Source organism: Vanessa tameamea, chromosome 2 (genome assembly GCF_037043105.1).
Source record: "Vanessa tameamea isolate UH-Manoa-2023 chromosome 2, ilVanTame1 primary haplotype, whole genome shotgun sequence".
Lineage (NCBI taxonomy): Eukaryota > Metazoa > Arthropoda > Insecta > Lepidoptera > Nymphalidae > Vanessa > Vanessa tameamea.
This window is the reverse complement of record NC_087310.1, coordinates 145,645-171,677: the sequence shown is the minus strand read 5'-3', so window position 1 is coordinate 171,677 and position 26,033 is coordinate 145,645. Positions and strand designations below refer to the sequence as shown.

Here is a 26,033-nt window from a genome sequence, read left to right as displayed (position 1 = left end):
TGGTTACCTTACTTCTTTCAATATCGTTGAAACGGTACTCAATTTCGAATGGACAAGACATATGGAAGGTAGTCAGGTCCCCTCATTAACTATTAAAGAGCTGATGATTTTTAAAACGCCTGAACAGATTTTCGTGAAACATGGCTAAAAACACTCGGAATAAAATTATCTATGACACAAAAAAAACTAAACGAAAATCGGTTCATCCGCTTGGGAGCTCCGATACCACAGACAGATACCCAGATACACTTTACTTTACTTTTTGCGTCGAGGGTCAAAAACAAAGTCCTATAAAATGTTACAAGATATTTTTGCTGGCCCGTAAATTAATGTTGTTTCACTAACTGTAAATTAATGCCAACACAAGCTACAGGCGAAAACTTAAAAAATACGCCAGCAAAGAGAGCAAAGATACAAGATGAACCTCATTAGTGTCGGAGACTTCGCGGCGAAACATTTTTTTTAATTATAATTTGAAATTCCAACGTGCGCCGTACTTGTCAGGCAGATGTATGGTAACCTTTTTTTCAAAGTCGCTCACAAAACTGCCCTGGGGATAAAGTGTCTCGTTGGTCCCTTTCTTCTTTTATTATAATTGCGATTTTTCGACTGGTATGTTTTTGCGGCGAAAACTTCACCTTGTTCGTGAAATGGGCTACACGAGTATCGTGACTGTAGCTTTTTTCCAGTATCATAAAATAGTGACTGCACACATCGACCACCTGAATATTTGTTTTATGTTTTTGTATTGTGCCTTAGAAAAATATATTTATTATTTTTAAAATATTTCCCAAGTCCTGGGAGTTAGCTCGTAAATGGAATATTCTAGATAAGGCTTTATTGCTGTCCGGGTCGTAAAGTCGACGCACGGGACGAATTACTGATTTCATATTTATACGCGACACGGGCTCTGTATAAAGCTTTATTAATAAAAGGATCCCGACATACCTACCTGTCTTATTAATACGTTTAATGAGCATTTTTTGTATCAGACACGTATCACGTGTCGACTATTCTTATAATATTGAAGTTAATTCTTAATGTTAAAAGAAACAACACACACGATCTTCAATTACATTAGAAGGTAGATAATTGTCATCACTGTAATCCGCTTGAAGGAATACGGCCGCGGCGATGTTTGGTTTCAGCTCGCGCAATTTGTATTCCGAAATGAAAATGTCGATACAGAAAATGTATGAGAATTTATAGATAAATGGACAATCATTATTAATTTTAATTTTAAATCGTAACTGTTATAAATTCTTTGTAGTCGTTTAAACTTAAAATGTACACATATAAAACATTATTACTTGGCACGCGAGTCGGAACGGATGCTTTCTTTTTATACGATGAAATCGGTCATATCGATTAATTTTTATATAATATATTATATATTTTACACAACTCAGTTTCCATATCCGGGAAATGGATATTACAAAGGATTGTAACTAAGCAAGCAAGATTAAGTAATTCACTTAGCAAGTTACTTTTCATCGCCAGAAGAAATGTATACTGAACTAATATTAGTCGTTTACATTATGAATTATAACAAAAAATATTAAATTGACATTTTTTTAATTCAAACATCTCCAACCGCTTTAAATTCCGAACGCCAACCCATGCGGTGTCAAGACTCTTATAAGAGCATATCATGGGAAGTTTTAAAATATAGACAGACCGTGTTTTGTGTCACATGACGTAACATGTGTCAATCAACCGGCTATGGAGTGTTTTGGAGCATACCGTGAAGAAGAATAATTAATGTTCTTATATAAAAATATTAGTAAATTCTAATCATGTCCAAAATAGTTTGAAGGCAGTTAAAGGCATAATGTTACTCGGTCGAATGGCGAGATGTAATACCGCAGACCCCGAGGTCCGGGATTCAAACCTCGAGTCGGGCTGGTAAATAGTTACTGGGTTTTGTATCGAAAGATTTCAATAACAGTTTGAAGTCTAAGTTGGAGATTCGTCACCCTGTGAGGGAACAGAGAGTGTACCTGTAATTGCGCACATACTTGTATACTGTGCTGCGTAGTTGGCTTAGTCTCCCTTGAGATTAAACAGCGTGGCTAACATCGGTCAGGATTACATTATCATAACTATTACTTTTATAATTGTTATCTCAAATGAATACATACAATGTAATCCAGGTAATGAATTGTATAGAAACTTTGATATGGCAAGTGACAACGCGCTGTGCGTGGATGTCTTCGCCACAAAAGACCGCGACCGTTTAATTAACGAGGATGATATACACAACTGAACATAATAATGAATCCTAAATACATTTTAATCAGGTCCGTTATAATTCCGGAACCAAACCGCACATTGTTGTTCGCAATAAAACTATTTAAGAGAATTAATCGGGGCGTTTTGTTTGGTTTTAATCAGCGCGGTACAAACAGTTTCCGGCTCGCGGCGGGGCGGCTCGTCCGAATTCCGACATCGTGCGCTTTTGTTGTACTGTCGATTCTAATAAAATAAATACTAAAATTAAACTAAAAACATTAGATGCATTACAACTATGATAAAAATTAAAATACTTTCCCAATAACTGTGCCTTTAGTTAAATGACCAGATAAATTTAATTTTGTTGATGTCGATGTCCTGTTTTTAAATCCCTTAAATAGTAAAAAGTTGCTGAGCTTTTAAATCAAGAAAAATGGTGTATAGTACAAGTTCAGTCTTGAATCTGATCTTTGATCTTGTTGAATTACCGCCCCCTGTGGTTCTAAGATAAACAGAAGGAAAGTGCATCTACGCTTACACAAAGTTATGCATTTCCTTGAGATTGGAAGAATAGTCGGAGGTCGTAATCGCTTTGTAAAAGTATTGCTGAAGATTTCGAGTAGAGTGCTACTCTCTCACAGATAAGCCGTATCACAATAAACCGGTAAATATCCACATTCGGTCGACGCGGCCTCATAAACCGCTTAGATTTACCGACAACCGCACTACAATGTACAGCACAAGGCGAGGATATACGACCATCATCTTTATGGTAAAAGAGCCTCTATTAATAACCCGCTAAGGATGTCAGTTGTGCTTCCTAATATACTCTGTAACACGATACGCGTCTCCACGCGTCTAGGGTCCAGATATATCAAGGTGACAACCGCACATAAAAACGTAGGTCATCTCAGACGGGCATTCACCTCGCTCGTTACCGTAAAAATACGGCACGTAATGGCGTAGTTTCCTTAATCTCATGATATTTTTCCTTTTCTACAACATCTTGTTATCACAAATATTACTCAGGAAATTGTTCGAAGAATAGCGACACTGAACAGCAGCGACGTTTACTTTAATCAGCCGTTGGTTACGAGCTACCATATTGATAAATAATATACTTCAGAAATACCTGCTAACTACGTGATCAGTTATATTTGACGTTCATATGTATATGCATATATACGAGTACGTACGGGATCAGTTAATATATTAATATCAACATTTAATATTTTTATCAAAACGAGAAACCATGAGATTAGTTTTCTGTCTACCGCCCCGCATTGGACCAGCCAGGCGGAATAAGCTTCAACGTTCGCAAGGTTCTTAAAGGTATACTTTGTGTATGAAGAGTGGAGGTATTCACCCAGCTGTGGGATATTTACGGGGTGGTTTACCTAGGAATAGGAACACCAATAGCCTAAAAGGTCAGGATCGAACCTGACACTTTTTACATTACTAGGCTGCACTTGAACCGTTGCGCTATTGATGCTTATTACGTCGTAGTTGTAGCTTTATACAATAAATGCCTTTCAATAGCAATTAGCGCGATGTTATTTTGATTAACTGCATCAGTCATCGGATGGTTTCATTTATATTTTTTAAAACTTAATGAAATAATTATTTTGTCAAACATTTAAGTTCTGTTTGAAGAGTCAGGATTACAATCGACTATCAATAATAAACGTCGATGCTGCGTGATTTATGTACGTTTAAGGTACGAAGTGAAATATTTTCAGCACGCCTGTCTGTTTCATCTGGGATCAATAGATGAGTTTTAAGAATGCTCTATGAAAGTACCATAAGTTTGGAAACAACGAATGATCATACTGGTAAATAAGCGAGTTTCCGTGAGTTTAATTTGAATAAAAACGATTTTCCACCCCTGTAAGATAACGATAAATGAATATCAAACGAATAGGAAACAGTTGAAAATGTCCTTTTCATAACTGGCTCACGATAATCTTTCCAACAAAAGCAAAGTTAGCGGAGTGTATACCTTGAGTTTGATTAAGTCAGTATTTCAATCTATTTAAATAAATACTTGTTACGAATTAGATTTGTTGTTCTTTGAATAAATTATATTTGTTTACCTAGATTTATTTAGTAGTGTTGCTTCAAATATGTGAAAATACCGCAGTCTGTGACATCTACAGCGTTACGGAGGAGCCGCGCCTGCACTGACTCGCTCCGCACTGAGTGAGAGCAGTAATTGTGTTAACTCAACATAAACAATGATATTTGATTCAGTTTCGACTCGCTCGCTTTAAATTACTTTCACTTTAAATTTAGAATTTACTGCTTAGTGTTTTAAACCACTTATAGTTGGAACTAGAATTTAATTAACGCTAACGAATATTTCAAGAGATAATTGTAAGATAAATATTTGGTTCCTCTCGCTCGTAGGTCTAAGGTGAAACGTGGCCACTACTGACTACTATGTTTGTACCTGTTTCAACGAATAATAACTCTAAGCTTTTTATCATTTGTATAATCCGGTTTATGCGCTAAAAAATAAATTTATTTTGTTGTAATTTCGTCCTTGCGCTAAAAATCTAATATTGCAGCTTCTCCAAATATGTATACTAAAGTTGTGACGTCATGAATTAAAGTAATTACAAAAATAAATAAATTAAAGTAATAAGAAACCAGCGCTCTATCTAGGATAACCGATGACTACGACATCAGGCTAGTTGAAACATCGAGGTAGTTGACCCTCGGACGCGGTTAACCAAGCCCTCTGTATAAACATAACCGTTGCATCGTAGTAACCACTACGACCCGTAGCACTCTCGTAGCAATATTGTAGCGCAGCGGAGTGGAGTGAAGCTATAGCAATTATTAAAACGTCCATAATAAAGCTTTGTAAAATGATCAGATCTAAAATCTCTGATAGTATTATACTTAGATTCTGGCACGGATCGTATTTTTGATCGGTATTAACTTGAGTTTAATTTATTAATATCGATATTTATTTGTTTTTCTATAAGTAATAAATATTCATTGGATAATCATAAAATCTTAGAAAATCTCTTTAAAAAAGGTTCATCGTGTTATTTTAATTTAGGTAATATCTTAAAAACAGATATCACGCTCACTCCAAACTTTTCTGTTTAAATTCTCTCACATTATGTAAGTCAGAGTAACTATACCCTCTCTACGATAGTGAACCTAACCTAACCTAACGACCTTTTCTTATATTCAATACGACTAATCTAATAAATTGGCTTACATTGAGACGGGAGGTAGACCGCCAACTACGAACACCATGGTCCGTTAAATTTTATTCAAGAATAAAATAATAACTTACCGATTGGGTGCTTATTTTTATTTTATACGTTTTAATTTTAATTTTATCTTATACGTTCGCAATTCAAACTGTAAAAAGTATATTTATGTCGTTTTATCGACGTCGTTTAATCGATCGCTTAAATTATTATGTTATTTATTTTGATAAGAACACTTTGTAACTACACTGCAGCCATTAATTTCCCATCTTTTTAACACAAAATGTTCACTCTGAGTGATCTCAGTTTATCTATAAAAGATAGATTTATCTACCTGGCTGTCGCTGACTTTTCTGAGACCAAGAAATCTCTCCTACAAAGTTTTTTTGTATATGTATTTTTTGTATATTGATATTAACAAACATACATTTTTTATAGCCTATTATTTATATCCATCTATTTAGAGATTTTTGCGTGAAATGAAAAAAATGTGAACAAACAAACAAAACTTGCTCGTTTAAAATATTAGTGTGATTTGTCACTTTGATTAGTGAAATTACTAGTGCCACACAGGCACGAAAGGTTTAGTATCATAGTTCCCAAGGTTGGCAGTGCATTCGTTTTGGAAGGAATGGTAAGTTTTCTCACGGGACCAATGTATATCAGTCATGGTGACCACTTACCATCAGAAGACGCAATTGCTCGTCAAAAACATTTCAGTAACAAAGCAATCCCGTAAGGAAATAATGTACACTTGATTTAATTTCACAATATTACACAATATTACTTGTGCACACATTCAATACGTATATTTATCTCCAGTCCAAAATTCAACAATCACCAGTTTATTACGTTTAATTTGAATAATATACATGCAATTATTGAACTAATTAAAAGTAAAACATAAAATAAACATACAACAGCCTTTACATGCAGCACACTACAGCGGTCGACCACGATTACAGATTTATAATGGAGTTAAAATCGAAGTACCTGGGATTTATTTTGCGGAATCGGAAACTTAATGTTATAAGTTCATCGTTAACTTGTCTAAGTGTTCATGTAATGATTCTCTCTGAGGCGATAAAAATAATCAACGATATTTTGTGTATAATTATACCGAATAGTTGTAAATATATTGTTAATCAACTGTAAATATTTATCCTTCGTCAAAAACATCTCGTAGGGACTCTCGACCTCTGAGATTATAAATTTCATAAGGTTTTATATTGAAAACAGTTTCAATATCTACGGCGACACCTCTGAGTAATACAGTAAGACATAATACTCAGAAGATAACCAAAACATTATATTCGAGCGGTATCAATATCAGTTAGTTGCTTAACTTTTCGCACCGCGTCTGATGCGAAGCTGAGTGTGCCCGTTAGAGACAATAAATGATTTCATTATATACATATATCAATAACGGATTTCATTAAAATTGTAAACCACAGTGATTATTTGTAATGCATTCGGTTGGCGTCGGATAAACGTGCCACTTAATGCTAAGTGGTCTCCACTGGGCTACCGCAGACATTGCCGCCGTGAGAAATATTAACCATTCCTTTCAGTACCAATTTTCCACCAACCCTGGAAGCTACGATGTTATGTCTCTTGTTACAAACACTACATAGTTTGCTTATTTGCCATTTAATTCTATTTATTATTTTTCACATCACGTCACATCTCGCATCGTATTTGTGAAACTTCAGTAAATTCAGTCGATACTTCATTTTTAAATACTTATAAAATAAATGTCTCTAATGAGCGTAAAACCCCACCCTGTCCTGCGGCGTAGTCGGCTTAAACTTTATTATTTCAATTTCTTATTGTTGTAAATGGCGTGATGTTCTAAGCTAAGTTTCGCGTAGTCTGGTGTGGAGTGCGCGACGGAGCAAGGTGACGCATTGCTTGCAGGCTATTTGAAGAATACCGCTAGGGTACCTAAGTTAAAACCCGTGCTAAGCTAAGCGAACGCTAAATATCACAATATATACAGAAATTGTTGCGATACTTTGTACACCTTGTGTACACCGAATGTACAAATAACTCCTAATTTATTATTCCGCTCAACCTTCTAGAAGCAAATCGGTAAAATATTGGATGAGGATAAAGTACAACGGGAATAACGAAAGTAACGGAGGCAGTGAATAGTAATGACACATTCCTTATCGAACAGCACTTTGAGAACAAAGTTAAACAAAATATTACTCACATTGCGCTTCACTCCACTCACTCCCGCCCAGTGTGCTCAAAGCTTTATCCGTCTGGCGGACGTGCGCGCGAATATAAATACAGCGCTTAGCCTCTTTCCTTTACACAACACCTTCTTCACGCCCGATACCCTGAAATAAACTTGCTATAAACACTTTACTTCTCGTTTACATTTATACGTTTCGAAAATAGCACAGTTTTGTCGCGAATATACGAATAAGTACGATACAATTTTCATGATATAACATCGCCCGTTCGTCACGTGTTAAGGTTGTACAGATGACGACGACGCTTTACCTCATCGAAGCGGGCACCGCTATACAAGTTGGATACAAGGAGATGAGATAAAATATCTTAATACCGTTCCCACTTTATAATACCTGTGGACAACGTTGTACGAGCACCCTTATTAGCTTCGTATGACCGGGACGCCGGTGCGGGCGCGTCGCCGAACAAACACTTACAGCAGAACCCTTTACGATAAGGTTTCTACTCACACGTGCTAGTTAGAATAATTTCTATGTTTATCAGTGATCAATAAATTGCTTTATTAAAAAATACCATTGCAATAATTAGTATTGTTTGAATCTATAAAAAAATATTCAAAATCTGAGCGCGAAGTTGTCTCGCTTGATACATTGCTTTAAGCTTTACTGACGTTCAAAGTTTAACTTTTATACGTATTCAACGATCGGTGCATTGTCGGAGTGTGGTGCTTAACTTTAACTTGAAATGTTCATTCTATTAAATTTACCCATATTTTTTTTTTCTAAAGACACGATTTTTTTAATATTCATACCTTCGTTTTGTACGAGGAAAATTTATCTTCACGATCGTAATAATGGAGTTTTCTATTGATTATTGATTTAACTTTTTGATTTTACTAAATTTAAGCAGCTAGTTTTAAATGTATAGTACTTCATATATGTATATAATTATCACAATTTATATTCTACAGTAACTAACCCTTTCCTCTATTGTAATGTAAAGGGAGACAGTGACCCCGGGGAATCCAATTAAAAACTCAATTAGCATGTCAAACACGGTCGCACTCCGGCGGGTCGGGATGCATCGCTGCCTCTGCCGTCTAACTGTCGAAACGCGATCCCGTCACGATCGATTTCAAATCAACAGTTCCTTGAGTGTAACTTCTAATTGTTGAACTTTCAGATTACAAATAGAAACTGCAGCAGCTTCAGCAGTACTTTTAAATTTTAAAACAATTTATAATAAAACTCCATTACTCGTACATGTAACCTTTCCCAATAAACGGACTAAATAGCGCTAAAATCTTTTGGAAAATCGGATGACAAACAAATCCGTCTGCTTTATGCATTAGTATATATTACATGATTCTCTTTTAATATAAAGAATAGGAACCGAATTAAACATTTCGCATACATGGGTTTAAGGACAGTTTATGTAACTGTACTTAAACATTTGTAATCGATGTTCACCAAAGTAAGGCAAGATTATCTGAATGATTAAAGAAATATAAAGTAAGAGAACTACTGATGATTTCGTGTCAACGTTAATTTAGTTTTTAAACTGATAATCGTAAATAAGTAATAAAGTATTCCATACGAGTAGGCGCTTCTAAAAGTGCTGCTACGACTATGAATCACGCTTTGGACACGTCGGTGATGAATCTTCGGTTTTCCACCCTCGACTGTGTTTTTTCGCTATTTAAATAAACGAACCGCACTCAAACTTTAATCTTATGATAACCTACTAAATTTTGAACACGGCTTAAAAATCACTGTATTATCACAATCTACTATAGTAATATGATTTTGAGCTACAGATATCAACGCCTCTCCTGAAACAACCGCAAACTAAACCGCGGTGTGGCTTTACTGAGTTCATAAGATTTCTTCTGATAACGATGTCATTAATTGTTTACTACAACTTTGTTTCCCTTCGTTCCGAACGAATATAAACTCATACACAATTTTTCATTACATCGCCTCGGCTTTTGAAGCGACCACTTTACCTAAATACCGAGTTACGAGGAACTATGAATTTTAAGCAAACTTGCATAGTTGTCGTCAATTTGATGTCATTTTACAGCGTGCGAGGGCGCGAGAGGTAGAGTGGAGGAACGGGTGAGGGCGTGGAGGGGGCGTAATCACTGGCGGGGAATGTCAAGTAAATAGTTTGGAAGGGTCTCGGTTATGAAGCAGGAATTAGAGGCATGTAAATCTAATGAAAATTTAGTACATCGGCATACTTGGGGCTGTTATCGGAGGTTTATAGCGTTTCTGTTGCTCCAGAACTAGCCATTAATTGTAGGAATCGGTTAAAGTTGTAAACTATTTCTGAAATTAGCATCGCAGTCGGATCGGATGCATTTGTTAGTAATAATGGCATTTCTTGGTCCGTGAAGTAGCAGTAGTTACACACATACAATACTTCTTTATAGTAAAAATTAATTCCAGATTGTTTCACGGAAATATAATCATAGTCATCAACTTAAATAAAGTTGTAGTCAGTAGTTGTTCTGTCAGTTTTGTCCTTATTCTTCGACGTAGCTTCCGATATTAGCTGACTCAAGCTGTGGCAATGCGCTGGTCTTGTAGGTCGATGGAACGATGCCCGCTTAAACTTACGTAGCAGAGTTTCTTCACACAGGTAAACCAATACTCTGAAGAATGTGACAGAACCTGGCTTTACAAGGCAGTTGGAGTCGATTGGGACTTAAAAAAATAAAACTATGTAGCGATGTTGATTCAGTTCACATAGTATTTCAGTAACTTTCGTAGTATAATGTCATACGGTACGATACGGTCTTACAACAGGATTCCAGAAAGTGTTCAAAATATCCCTGTTGCCAAATTGTAAAAGATTAAAAAGGCTTTGAAAAGCAAAAGCTTATTATACAATTAGTGAGTTAGTGGTTGATAGCTTAACTTGGTAATAAAACGATCGCCTCCTGGCTATTTCTTTTTTATATTATATTTATATAAACAGATTTGGCCGGTTCTTCTTAGGTCAGGGTATTTTCTCTTCCGAACCGGTTGATTTAGATGACCGGAAGCTTTAGTGCACCTTTAGAGAGTATCAGCTGTAGCCAACAGAGGAATACGATAGGATGAGTTGATAGATGACCAACCTGACCAAGCCCAACGCAATCTTCGAAGCGTGGTGGTAATCGCGCAGATAAGGTCAACAATATAAACTGCAACTACACCAAATAGAAACGTACTACTTGTGAACGTCGCAAGCGGAGCGCGCAGCTCGCAGCGCCGATGCTATTTACTCGGATCTCGTTTTACATATAAAGTGATTCCCCTCTGTTTACATTTCTTGAAGCGTTGCTTGTATTCTGTCGATGTCGATAGAACGTATCTTATTTTAATATATACGAGTATATCGGTTACAGTGCTTACCACGGAGATAGGGCGTCAAGCAAATGAATGAAAATTAAGTTGCAAATGTAAGGTAACTTAAGGCACGATTGCGAAAATCTATATTAATTCATTTCAGATTTTACAAACGCAAACTTTAAATACAAAGGAAGAGTTCAACTTTGACATGTGCCTTATAAATAATAAATAGTTCAATCGAAAATAATGTTTTACTGAACAATACGTGTACCGTGCAATGGCTGAGCGCCGCGACCGCAAGAAATTATACTTATTCAGCGTTTATATATTTCTAATAATGCCATAGAAGACAAATATATACTACTAAAAGTAATACACCTTATATAAAGTCGAAAAATATGCTAATACATAAGTATGCTATTAATGAAAACAAAAAAAAATCAAGATACAAAATCACTATTTATAATATTATGGACATTTTATACAAATAACTACTAGAATAAAATGTCTCTATAAAGTAAATTAAATTCTCATTCCACCGGCCTCAAAGGACAAAAGCGTTCGCACGAACGGCAACGATCTACCCAAGCAACAGGAATGTTGTCTAAATATTTAAAAAATTCGATAGTCCGTTTGCGCTCGGGTACGAGTACGTACCTCGCGTATGGCGGATATAGTGTTGTATAAATATAAAAAGTCGAGTGGTCTTCGGTCTCGCAGGTGCAGTGCAAACAGCACCGGTCGGACCAACGAGATGTTCCGTATAAGAATATTTCGACTTTTTTGTAAATATATACATCCTACCAGGTTAGCCATCATAGTCATGCGCATGTCATGTCATGTCATTATTATGATGTAATCGTAATCTGTCAGTACGTCATTATAATTAATATATATGTTATTAATGAACGAAGCTATTTATTTTGCTAAGTGAAAGATAATACAGTCTTCGGGCTTGGCACCAACTTCGGGGAGTTTTGTTCATATATAGCCTTTAGACAAAAACTCAATTGCGCTATATTTCATATTTTAGAGCGCCTTCTGCAATTTTTCTATATAAAATACGAAAGGATATTTTATTTTAGTTTTGGTGATAGCGGAATGATTGAATGAGGGTGCGCTGCTATTTATAGCAGTAGGTACAACTTCATGCTACGAAAGAATGCATCTTCTTCGAAGGAATACATAAGGAGCCCTCAGCGGAGCGGCGACCGGCGAGTGGGTTTCGAAATAAATCAAGATTTATACACCATTTACCCCGTTATTTCGATTCGGCCGCTCGAGACGTCGCGCGTGACCCGCCTGCGCACGCTACGTTTGTCACTTACCGCATATTGGAGAGACCCTCACCAACTGGACCCATAAAACTGCCACCTCCAAGCAATTGATTGCTTTCATTATTAAATCTAGCTTCTTGCTGCTGAAACGCAAGACCTCCTTAAATGGAACTTGTATTTTGCGTCCGGACGCTAAATCGTCATGTGTCAAAATCATCGAGAGTCCTCGGAGCGTCGAAATGACGTCGACATAAGTTGTAAGATTATTAATATTCTATTAAGTATATCATTAAGTTAACATAAATTTTCAATGCAGCACTTCGGTTGGCGTAGAATTACAGCCAGTTCGGGACCAAGCGATTAGAGTGAATGTACAGATCCTTAAAATTCGGTCGGGAGGACATTATTATATAGTATTTAGTCAAAATACTCGAAGTTATACTCACAGTTAATATAGTTCTTCAGAAGTCAGAGCTTGGAACGAGTTCAATACTACCCGCGAATGGCTTTTAACAATAAATTTAAGTTTTTCCGTTGAACTCTTCACTTGGCAAGTTCTCTACATTTAGTAGTTATTAAATAGATTATGGTTATAAACTGTTCAACGCCAAGTTGGAATTAAACTTTGCATAATTTAAGTAACTTGTTGTCGAATGAACGCTTTTCTTTTAAAGTGGTTTTGTTTCACATTATCGCATATATTTATTACATAACAACTACTCGCTATTTTGTCAACTTACGACACTTTTGTTCTCGATCCAAAATCAAGTTCAAACTCGGTTTCAATCCTTTTATTAAATTTAAATATAAAAATGTCATAAAAACAATAGAGTCGTTTCATCAAACAGACGTGACAGATGCAAAGGTTAAGCCCGATCGTTACTACCAAGTCGCTTCAGGCGAACGTACGAGTCGCCGCTGCAAGCGTGCGATCTCATTATATTGCTCGTCCTAATACACTCGTACATTTGCCTTATTTTCAAATTTGTTAACCAAATTAACCGCATTTTTCTCCCCCTGACTTCTACTTATTTTTCATTTGTAGGAGTTTCTGGTTCGTCGAGAGAACCGCCATTATTTACTGCGGTATGAAGTTCTCTAATATATTTTAAAAGATTCGCCACCGTCTGCCAACTTTCTAACTTATTTAACTTCCTTACTCCGTGTGAATATACTTACTTAAACACAAATTTGGCAATTGATTAATCGTTAATACAATAGGCATTGAAACGGTCAGACAGACTATACTATAAGGTTTTTGTAACGATTTTGTTTACTGGTGGTAAGCTACTGCAGTTGCTCTCGGTACCACTCTAGTACTAACAGTTAAATGGTAATACTCTGTAGTTTAGGTATGAAATGACTTAGTTTAATTACAGGCACAAGGAGAATGTCATCTTAGGTCACTTTGTAGGGAGCGCATATTCGGTGTACGTAACGACCGTATTTTCACACGACCATTTTATATATATTATGGGTAGGAGTGACTACTTACCATCAGACGACACATTTGCGCGTTTTTCTTTCTAAAATAAATTAAAAAGGAAAAATAATTTATGAATATAGAAGTAGTGACACTCCGTAAATATTTCGATGCTAAGCAAAGGCAATTTGTTTACCATCTAAGGTAAAGTTTTTTTACTCATTTCACTAATATTACTCCAGTGCGTGTTGCTGGAAACACATCTGATACATGCAGGTTTCCTTACGATTTACCGCGGAACCCAGGATTAATAATAAATACACATTCAGCACTTTTAAAATCTGGTCGTCGAATTTAAACTCGCAATCTTTAAATAAGATCCACGCATTCTATCTACCGAGCCACCTCCGTATAAACGTAATATAATTCAATTTATTTTTATTTCTTCCATTTCTCACGGTCTTTTTAAATTATTTGCCCGCTAGAAGATCTTAGCAGTAATGAAGCCAAAGTAAAGTATTTATTAGCAGTGTCCTTCCGAGGCTCTATTCGGAAATTGTTTCAAGACCAACTAATACTAGCGACTGCATGGACTTTATTACACTTTTACAAGATTTATGTAGCTCGTTTCAGTAACACAAAGACGAACGTGCAGATTATTATGACAGACGGTTATTGAGAGGTTATAGTTTTTGTATTCCCGCCGGGATTCAGGAAGAGAACTATTTGATTGATGACTCTCAAGCGTGGATCGCAGAATGAGCGGAATTCTGCCGATCAGCGAACTTGTTTTTTTTTCTCATTATTTTGTTTAATATAAATGAATATAGTGGAAAGAATCTGCTACTGAAAGAGCCACCGGGCTCTTAAATAAACATCACATTCCGAGTAAAGTTTGAGAGAGCAACCAATTTGTTTACGTTTAGCCGACATTTCGACATATCTCACAGCTTTACACCCGGATGAAAGATATCAAAAAAGCGCTTTCAGGATATTTATTATTTAAATATATATAAATATTCCTACTGAGTCCTCGTTCTATTAACATAGAGCCATTAATGATCACTGACTAAGAGTTAACTTCGTGTTGTTGTAACGGATACGTAACGGACTACCACTCCACATATATATTATATTATATCATTGACATTTCATTCTTACGAGTAATTTATTGTTGAAAAAGAAAGTGAGAAATAGAAGTGGTGCAGTTAGTCATGTACACTATTGTCATGCCAAAGACGATAGGAATGCTACGGCGAACGCTCCCGTAGCAGAGACGGAAGCAATCCATACACCACGCTCACAGCGTCTTCGCCGGTGGACACGACGTGACGATCGCACGCGCTCCGCAAGGCGTCTCCACTAATACGATATTGCCTTGAGCCGAGGTGCGTTCTCTCAGGAGACACCAAAAGGACATTCGTTTCACTGAGCCCTCACGTGAGCTCTTTTTGCTCAATATTCGATCCCCGAATGAATTACGATTTCACAAAGTCAATCCCTTGCCTCAAGACCAGATATTTGTTTTTATCATTAGTGAAAATTCTGTAGATATTACGCAAACAAAATTTATTTTGTAAATTTATATCAATTTCGTTTCGTTTTTCGTGTCGTAACTTATGTGTATTTTCATAAAAATCATATAGATTATAAGAAAGGTAGGTTTATTATTTACAAATTCCTATTCAAGATAAATATATAATGTGTTGACAATGTCAAGCGTATATCGATTCTGATTGATGTTATTTTCAGATGTAGCAATCAGCTGACACACGATGCTAACACTCACTGGTCACTTCGTGTGTCGCGTACAGTATGGCGATGGTTGCATCGTGTCGTATCATTATATCTTAATTACTATTTTTAAAAGGTTCAATATTATATACGGTGACAAATGGCAAAATTTTACGCTCGAATTTATGTACTTACCATTCAAAAAACAGTTTTATTACGAGTATACACCAAAGGCTTTATATACTAGGAAATCATAAAATCAAAGCAAAGACCGACGGCTTAGCAGTAAATTATATTTTAAGAATATAATCGCCTAAGTCAACGTATTCGTGAATTATAACTATAGATTTTAATTTATTTATATATTGTTTTAACAATTAGAATTTGCGCAATACAAGGTTATAGAGATGTTTGATAAGTATTCGATTCATATTAGGCTACACCTATAAAAATCTGTGAATACGATGTAATTTCATTTGAAAAAAAGAGTAACTACCAGTTTATTGGTAGTTTTTCTCTTTAGAATTTACATTCAGATTCTATTTAATCCTGTCACGTGAGGATTTGAAGGGGCCCGTTTGAGCCTACTCGAGTAAATATTTTGATTATGATTCAAAAACTCAAACTCAAATTAATTTATTCCATATTAAGTAAGCATGACACTTACTTGTTGATAGCCAAACGAAACACTACCACCGGTTCTGAAAAGAAAATACCCTGACCTGAGAAGAACCGGCGAAATAAACTCAGCGGGTCTTTTTTTGTCAAATTTATTAAATACATATATTGAATATGAATAGCAACAGCAAACATAAACTCACTAATTGTATAATAACCTTTCGCACACAAGCGATCCTTAACTTTTTTTTTTAATTTGAGGCATTTTGAACGCTTTCTGGGATCCTGTTGTAGAAACGTATACATTGCCCCAAAAAATAGTTACTGACTCTATACAGTCGAGTAACAGGAGTAACAAATTTGTGTTTGTTCCTTGTACCAATGCTATGAGTACATTTTCTCATAAAATCATTAATATTTTTCCGTACATAAATATATATTGAGAAGCAACAGTTAGTATCTTGATTTCTTTAAATTGATACCTTAATGATTATGATTCCCATTCCTTACACTTTAGTCACTTTAAGCAGTAGTGTTAAGATATTAGCTTGTATATTGGCTGCAGCATCTAGATGGCGGAGGCGGCCGGCGCTCGCTGGAATGTTATTTCAGAGCCTCGTGTTGCCAGCGTCGTGCTATTTTAGTAATCTGCGCGTCGAGTCAGCGTTGAAATTTAACATTTTATTATTACTGTTGTTGAAAATAAATATTCAACTCGTGCTTATGTATTAAAATTGAAATATAAATCATCTTTATTTAAGTTTTCTCTTGATAACTTTTAAATCGTCGTTTTTACAAATAGAACCGTCCAATTGTGGCGTCAACTAAAAGTTATCGGCGAGAAAGTATATTGGCACTTAGTTTGATGCACTCGTATGTTCTTCTGGAGAATACATACAATATTATCCTTTAATAAACGTAAATTTTAATCGAACATTCCTGTCTCTTGATCTCCGTGTATTTTAGTTTTATTATGAAGACGTTTACGTTTTCCGAGTCTGAATAGCCTATAATAACTCTGTTACAAGCTTTACTCAATCTAATCCAGTTGGTCAAATGTTCCGCATGACGCGATACAGCGATACAGTGCGACCGCCCTACGATATATTTCTTTTCGGGCCAATGTTATCGTTATATGCCATTTGGATAAAGATTTACGCACAAACACGTCAAACACTTTCATATAGACGTATTATATGTGTGCGTGGGCGTGTTTCTGTGGGCGTACATCTGTGGGTGAACTGATGTTACAAGTTGCTGTAATATAATTTACAGTTTAACGTTGAATTTCCGTGTTTATAATAATGTTTCCGCTCTAAGGCCACATTACGAATCGCCAATCAGAAATTTAATAAACACGTGTTTGGTATGTTTCATGTTCGAGGGTTGATTCCAACTCGCAATCTGAACACATTTACTTGCTTGATTGAAATCGAGGCGAAGTTCGGAAGTTTTAATGATATTTCCTAGTCCAGATTTTCGTTTATCAGCGGTTGTTATCGCTCAGCGCTGACTGGGAACTTCGTTCAAACTTAACATATTGCAAGCGAGCCTTGTGTACGCTTCATTATAGGAGTTTGTTTGTTCAGAGAATTACGCAAATGTTGTCACCTTGTATTCCTTAATCTTATGACTATATTATACGATGAGCGATATCTGATGATCTCTTTACTAAGTAACAATTAAAAAAAATGTTTTATTTACTATTTTTGTTCCTTCACTTAACGTAATTATTAATCACCACGCTGTAGGTATACTTGAGTTGATCACACGCACTCATTTCTTAAAGGCACCTACAAGCCCCTCGGTGTGGCAGATATCCGTGGTGACCGCCCACCATCACAATCATTTCCATCAAGTCGTCCGGCTCGTTTACCACCTATAGCGTAAAAAAAGTCGCAATGAATAGTATACAATCAAGCACCAAATCTGTTCTTTAAACATATATACACTCGTATGATGTCATACAAGAATTAATTACTAAAACTTATATCGCTAACAACAAAAGTTACTATAATAGGGTATTTTTGGTAGTGAAAAATAAATTATTAAATTTGATAAAAAATAAAGTATGTGTAGTAATTAAATATTTTGATTTTGAGTCATAAAAGCGCATTATTCATTTATTATATTGAAATTAAAAGTCGTAATTTTTAGTTTGTATATCACGTGACCTAAAACGCGAGCCGCCATGGTGTGACGTTAGATAGGCGAAAACTGTCATTTCAACATCATCAGGCACGTGGATAAACAACTTTGCTGGAGCTTTAATGCTAGTCTTTGCACGTTACACTCCAACGATAGTGATTGTAATTCATTGTTATCCCAAAAAACACCAAATATTTATAGCTGTTAACGTTGAACGAATGCCAGTCGTACATACACAACAGATTTTTTTATCAGTATGACGTCACCAAAATGACTGAAAGCGTTGTTGCGGGAATAAAAGAGGGTTTAAAGTTTAATTTAATTTGATGGCAAGAAAACGTGTTTATTTTGCCGAAGTATATTTTTTTGTGGCTTTTTATTGGGAAAATTAACATTTTGAAGTACTTTTTCAAACATAGTTGAATACCCTATTGGTAAAGGTTAGTATTTCGATACTGTTGTGATTGTTCCAATGTATATAGACGGAGGTTACCACGCGGGAGAAACCACCAAAAGCCTTTCAACTAAAAATTATACACATAAATAATAAACAAAGTATGTACATAGAATAGAATAGAAAAACAGAACAAAAAAAAATAAAATGAAGGTACAGACCAAAAGGTATGCAAAGGCGGTCTTATTAGTTCCAGCAATCTCTTGCAGACCCACTGATGAGAGGATTTTAAAAAGTGACGTGTCTTATGTTATCTATTAATGTAAAATTTAAATTAATTTGTAAAGCGATTTATCATATTCAAAGCCAAAATATGCTTAAACTCGGGATTAGGATGTGCTCCGGGTAGCTGAGAAACTGCTTGGAAAATCTCGAAACGATCCGCCTTTCTCGGTGTTTCATCTGGCCCAAAGGCCTTTAAGTTTAAAATGTAACTTCGTCCTCATACTCTCTGAGTGAACTTTAGATTTTGAATTGACTTCTTTTCTTAGCACGATTATTGAACCGTCATTTATGAAGCTGTAAAGCCTGAGGAAAATTAAGACACAAAAATGTAATTAAAAAACCCCAACAAAAGGTCCTTTTGAAACAAATAAAACATATTGGCAACTCAAAGGCTGTTGGTTTGCGGTTGGTTCCTTTCTTTACCACACGCCTGGAAGTTTGCTATGAAAATACTTTGGACAGTCCACGAGCGGGTCATGTTGGTTCATAAATGTACACTCACTTTAGAATAAGTATAAATTGTGTCGTGTAGCATTTTTATACTAAAATGTAAAATTGTACATACAATGTGAAATATTACTACGTGCTATTATATTTTTTTATTATTGTATGAAGACAACTGGCTCACAAAATCTGGGTCGATTCAGAGACATGAAAATCAAAAATAAAAAGATAACCAAAGCGTGCCATTAAAATTGTAATCTCGTAATATTAGTCTTTTAATAGTACTGACAAATCACATCCCATCATTAAGTAGGAATAGATCACTTGATTCGCTTTAGAGTTTCAAGCATCCGGTCGGTGAGCAACCCTTGATCGGTGGACGAAGAAAACCCTCGAATACATTCAAAGCGTTACTGCCGAATATTCTTCATTCAGAGATGGAACCTTTGTAGCTTTGAACCACAATTTGCTTAATACGATATTGAATTGGGCGAAAAAATTGCTGATATTTGTTGCGGGCTAATCTTTTATCGAATAAATTGAATATAATACATATTCAATTTATTTGATAAAAGATTATTATAAATATGGCGGAAGATTTTTCATTTCATTTTTTTCTTTAAACATAAAACTTTTTATCGTATATTTTTGATACTATATTGAATTTCTTTAGTAAGGCCAGAGTCAATTTAAATGAAACTTATTAAAAATTTTAACAATCAATTGAAATCTACATGTATAATCTACAATATTTTGATGAGATTAAATACTCAAGAAAATAATATGTCCGGAAGCATACGTACGAGTGCGATATTCGTATCATTGCAAATACTTTACCTGTTGAGCTCTTGAATTGTAAAATCTGGAGTAAAATCTGGAGAAAATCATATTTTGCTCAACTTATAACTTCAGAAAAAAATCCACGGATCCTTATGCTGATTATGTCACTTACAATACCCGAAAAAAATCGTTAATTCAAAGTAGCGGTAGCTTCGTGGACGAACTATATCCAATGAATGTTTGTATTGAATGTGATATTGCAATGTGACGTTATCTTGGCAGGTATCATGGATACGTCACCGCGACCTGCACATACTGACGGTGGGCGGCTACACGTACACATCGGACCAGCGCTTCCAGGCGACGCACTCGCCGCAGACGGACGACTGGACGCTGCAGATCAAATGGGCGCAGCAACGGGACGCCGGCGTCTACGAGTGCCAGGTCTCCACGCAGCCGGTCCGGTCCTTCTTCGTCACGCTGCACGTTGTTGGTGAGTTCTTTGGCCGACATTTTCAAGTAGTTGGCACAATTCTTTATTGACGAATTTGTATGCATTGTAGTTATGTATTACAAAGTAACATATTTATTACCTACATACAACAAGCAATAGAAGGAACTCTACCGAATTACGAAAGAGAGAGAAAGACGATCGAGAGATATAACACATATCAAATGCATGAAAGATGAGGCGGGTAAGGTGTTATGTAGAGATGAGGAAATAAAAGAGCGATGGAAGATTTATTTTGAAAGGCTTATGAATAAAGAGAATGACTGGAATGGTATTCTCCAAGAGGCACAAGTAAATAAGGGATTAGTAAGAGAAATAAGCATGGAAGAGATAATTACAGCAGTCAAAAGCATGAAAAATGGGAAGGCTTTGGGTCCAGATGACATACCAGTTGAAGTATGGAAAGTGTTAAAGACTGACGGATGTATGTGGTTGACTTTATTCTTCAATAAGTTGTTGCATGAAGAAACCATCCCTCAAGAATGGTGCAATAGTTCGCTAGTGCCCATCTTCAAAAATAAAGGGGATGTACAGGATTGCAACAACTATAGAGGGATAAAGTTCATGTCACATACTATGAAAGTATGGGAGAAGGTAATAGAGAGAAGATTGCGAGAAGAGAGTGAAATTACCCAAAATCAGTTGGGGTTTATGTCAGGTCGAGGGACAATGGACGCTATTTTTGCACTCCGCCAATTGTGCGAGAAGTACAGACGTGCTCACAAGAACCTGCACATGGTGTTCATTGATCTTGAGAAAGCCTATGATAGGGTGCCTCGTGAAGTGTTATGGTGGGCATTGAAAGAGAAAGGTTTGCCTGGGAAGTATGTGGAGTTAGTCCGTGCTATGTACAGGGGATCCTGTACCTACGTACGATCGTCTGCCGGCAACACCGACCAGTTCAGTGTGGCTGTAGGGTTGCACCAAGGGTCGGCTCTAAGTCCTTACCTCTTCCTGCTAATTATGGACGCTCTAACGGCGGACATACAGGAGGAGGCACCCTGGTGCATGCTTTTTGCCGACGACATTGTACTGGTTAGTGAAGATGGACCTGAGATCCAGAGCAGATTGGAGGATTGGCAACAGAAACTGGAGAATGTTGGCTTGAAAATGAGTAGAACGAAGACTGAATACATGTTCTGTGATTTCGGCGGTCTCTCCGGTCCTGAAGCCATAGCGCTTGATGGCGTGGCCCTTCCAGTCTGTTCCGACTTCCGGTATCTCGGTTCACTCATTCAAGGCGATGGCGAAATAGATCGAACGGTGAAGCATAGGATTAACACAGGGTGGATGAAATGTCGGCAGGTTACGGGAACAATTTGTGACCCCCGTATTTCCCTTAAACTTAAGGGGAAGATCTATAAGACCATGGTCAGACCTGCTGTTCTATATGGATCAGAGTGTTGGGCTATAAAAGGGATGACTGAAAGACAATTGCATGTGGCGGAGATGAGGATGCTGAGAGGAATGTGTGGTGTTACGCGAATGGATAGAGTAAGGAATGAGTACATAAGAGGAAGTTTGAAAGTGGCACCGGTAACCGAGAAGCTATCCGGAAACCGGCTGTCTTGGTATGGGCATGTTATGCGGAGGAATGAGGACCATGTTGTGAGAAAGGTTTTGAAAATGGATGTGGATGGATATAGAGGTAGGGGAAGATCCAAGAAACGATGGATGGATTGTGTGAAAGACGATATGGTTAGAAAGAATGTTACTAGTGAGATGACGTCCGACAGAGAAGTATGGAAGAAGAAGACATGCTGCGCCGACCCCAAGTAGAGTTGGGATAAGGGCAGGAGGATGATGATGATGACAACAAGCAATAGCTTAGCTCGTTGAAAGCTATTTTTTATATTTTTGCCAAAATTATTTTCTGGGGCGAAATAGTCTCATTATCTTTTGCTAAATTAGAAATCGAACCGTCGGTTTATTATCAACATCGTTATCGTTCATTCATAGATATTTTATACAAATAAAAAAAATGACTTTATATTTTCGAAAAATTCGGATTACTTGAGCTACTTCTTAGTTTTGTATAGAATATTCCAGTTAGGAGACACGTGAGATCTAGAGTTACGTTAACTATTGGGTCGAAGCAAGGACTCGGCTACGCGACGCGTGACTTGTCCGCGCCGCACCCATCGGCTACAGTGTGCGCGTTGTCGCGCGAACAATACCCCGTTATATAACAGAAATAAATTATTTTAAAATTACGGAATATCAAAAAGTCATAATTATGAGTTACATTTCAGTTATAGATGTTGGATTAAGTACACGTGACTAAAATATGTTGAATTAAAAATATAATATTAACTAAAAACACACATGCTCGAAATGTTAATTATACTTACATAACATTTTAATAAATGTGAGCGGCGCTCGTGACTCCCGCGCCATCTATTTCATTTGAGTAATTCTATTCATGACCGCGTAAAGGGAGCGAATCGAGCACGCAACGCGAATTCGGCAGCGAGCCATTGTCACAACTCACAAAACATTTTAACATATTTATTGAAGCGAATGGGCGTGCTTTGAATTAATCGGGCGGATCGCGCGCCCAAACAGCAATTTGTTGTAAATCCTCCGATAAAAGCGCCGGAATCACGACAACTATCGAATTCATCATTGTGTTCGTCTAAATAAACGAGTATATACGTTCTGGCATACCTCGTAACGAGGCGAAAGGCATGCTGGCTTTATTGTTTCCCGATATCAAAACATCCGAACGGAAATATATTTCGAAACAAAAGTTATTTTCCCCTTATTCGATGATTGCGAGCTCTCATCGCAGCTCACTCGGAGGTAAAGTCATTACTCACAGTTTCTGCGTGGCGCGTAGTCACTGCGGGGACCGTCTCCACGTCGCGCGGCGGAGACTTGAGCAGGTGCCAACAAATCGCCTCCTTTTTACCGATGCGGGTCAATGCGTTTTTATTGCTAATTGCTTTTGTAGCGTTAAACCTGTTATAAATTTCCTTGTGATGCTAGCTCGTAAATTCTGAATGGTGAGGTCGGGGCGTGGCCGTGGACGCCTTTAGAACCACATCATTCTATTCACATCCGCTACGTAGCTTTATCAGAAGCGGAGTCAAAGAAAATATTAAATCACTTTACATTTGAGATGTTGATTTCTAAGCAGCTGTTCTGCTTCCCACAGATTGCGACGAGATCTACCAGCGGATGTTTTCTGATGGAGGTCTGTGCGTGTGTGCGTGTTCGAGTGTGTTTTATATTCTTGTTTTATCTGTTTTGTTGTGTGCTAACAGGAATGCTAATAATAAAATGTAATTTTAACCAACCCAATGGATGAGTCGTATTTAAATATGTAACGCCACGACACGATGTTATTGACAAACATTTATGGAGACACGTTAATATCCCTTGCAGAGCACGCGTCCCGCACTCGTGGGTAAGTCGCTGGGGTAACGTGTTTGTATTTTATCCTTTATTAATTTATTTTGATTGAAGTTAATTTGTGAGTAACAAATACAAATTAAACTTTGCTAAAGTTAAAATAATTTTGTAACGAGTTTAAGGTTCTATTTGTTTTCCTAACAATACCCGATGTAATCTAATAAATGAAAACTAATACGATTTAAATGATTTAGAACAGAAATCCACAAGTTTATCGATTGTGCCGTACAGAACGTGGAAGTTGATATAAAAATAGGATTTTTTAAATGTATACATTATTCTTTTACCCACGATATCCTGTATTCGGAGCCATCGCTGTGGAACTCACCAACAAAAACGCTCGGTAGACTTTACCGCTGGCTAATAATTGCTGGCGAAAACTTTTGTTGGTCAGTTTATGAGGTTAGGCCCCTCGGTACTGGTAATATTAATGCATGGGTCTAAACACAAAAAATCCCCTCCCGAAGCCTCTCGATTGGTTCTTTTCCACCTTTCGGGAAAAGACTAAGCTTTTTGTCAACTGAATTAAGTGTAATAAGCAAATGTTTACGTCGGAACATTCCGTTTAACGAAGTCAAGGGAAAGGTCATACACGCGATGAATTAATCGCTGGGGCTTTCGTGATTACTCTCAGTTAGATTTGGATAAACATTTTTCTCTTTTCGCAATCAACTAATGTAGATGAATGAGACGAAATTCATTTAGAAATGCTACTAGATTAATTACTTAATTGATTACCTATACAGTATTTTTTTATATTTTTTTTTTATATTTATAATCGGAAGGCCCGGCAAATGGGCCAATTTATAGCAATTGGATCGACTGTAAATATTTGCACTGTTATTACGCATCGTTGAGAATATTTAGAGGATAGAAGGATCACAGCTGTGAGATATTTGCAGACTTTTTTATGTGAATTATTTGGTGGGCAGTACACTAGACACAATAGCTAAATAATTGTAACGTCTAAATAGGCGTGCACTGTACCAAAAAATGATTGATTGGTATTAATTAAATTACGGAACCCAGTTCAATTCATGTTCTATCATGGTGTTGACACGAAAATATAAAAAAATGAAAAGTACAAATTGAAATGCATTGCGTGACAAATCAAGTGGTCGTTGTGAGTGATTATAAGCGAATTATTTACGATATTATTTGAGTTTATATTTATAATCTGTGACGGCAAAATGTATTAAGAATTGTGATAAAAAGGAAAAATTTTAAAAGACGTACATTAAAATAAAACTAATTTAAATTCATTTTAATGTTTCTGTTAATAAATATTATCATTACATTAAAAATAATTAAATTCGTAGGCTATAGAAATAGCAAGAGAACGTATACTATCACCCCGCGAGTCCGACTTTGATATTTTACAACATTTTCAACATTTATTATTTTTTAATTATATCAATATTGGCTTTTAATCTGATAAATTTAATTGTTATTATATGCAAATTAATTCCTACATGTACAATCGCTATAGTTCGATTTGTGTCATTAGGTGTAAGTTTTTAAATACGTCAGAGCTATGCAAAAAGTATTTAGTTAAAAGCCATTTCTAATATGTTTTATTATTTAAATAATAGATGTCATTGTACCAAAATTAAATCGCGCTAACATTTGGTATTGTTGTATACCAATGTTCGAGAAATGTTTGTGTATTCAGTTCAAAAATAATAATGTATACGTGAAGAATAAAATATCAGTGTAAAAAAGTGTTTTACTGGTTCCCGAAGTAAGCTTATGTACGACTGCGCGGGTTGTACACTACAATCCATTCGATGTTAAATTGTATACTGCTAATTACGGAAACTTAGATAAATAAAGAATTATTACTATAGTTACATAATACCGTTACAATACAACAAAATGTATGTAGTATTGTTTAGCAACAGAATAGTTGATCCGCTACCCGACAGGTCTGCTCAAAGTCTAAGATTAAGGTCGTCTGTTGTTCTAAAATGTTAAAATGGTTGTCGCTATTTCACTATTTGACAAAC

The 26,033-nt window shown here is 36.3% G+C and overlaps 1 protein-coding gene across 1 annotated transcript in view; it reads left to right on the top strand.

Annotated features, from left to right (window-relative positions):
- The window catches only part of LOC113398184 (zwei Ig domain protein zig-8-like), a 379,966-nt gene that overhangs the window by 317,754 nt on the left and 36,179 nt on the right, over window positions 1–26,033 (top strand). The window contains exon 4 of the mRNA XM_064215469.1: window positions 20,385–20,595. Within this exon, the coding sequence (XP_064071539.1) occupies window positions 20,385–20,595 (211 nt within the window). The remainder of the gene's footprint in view (window positions 1–20,384; window positions 20,596–26,033) is intronic.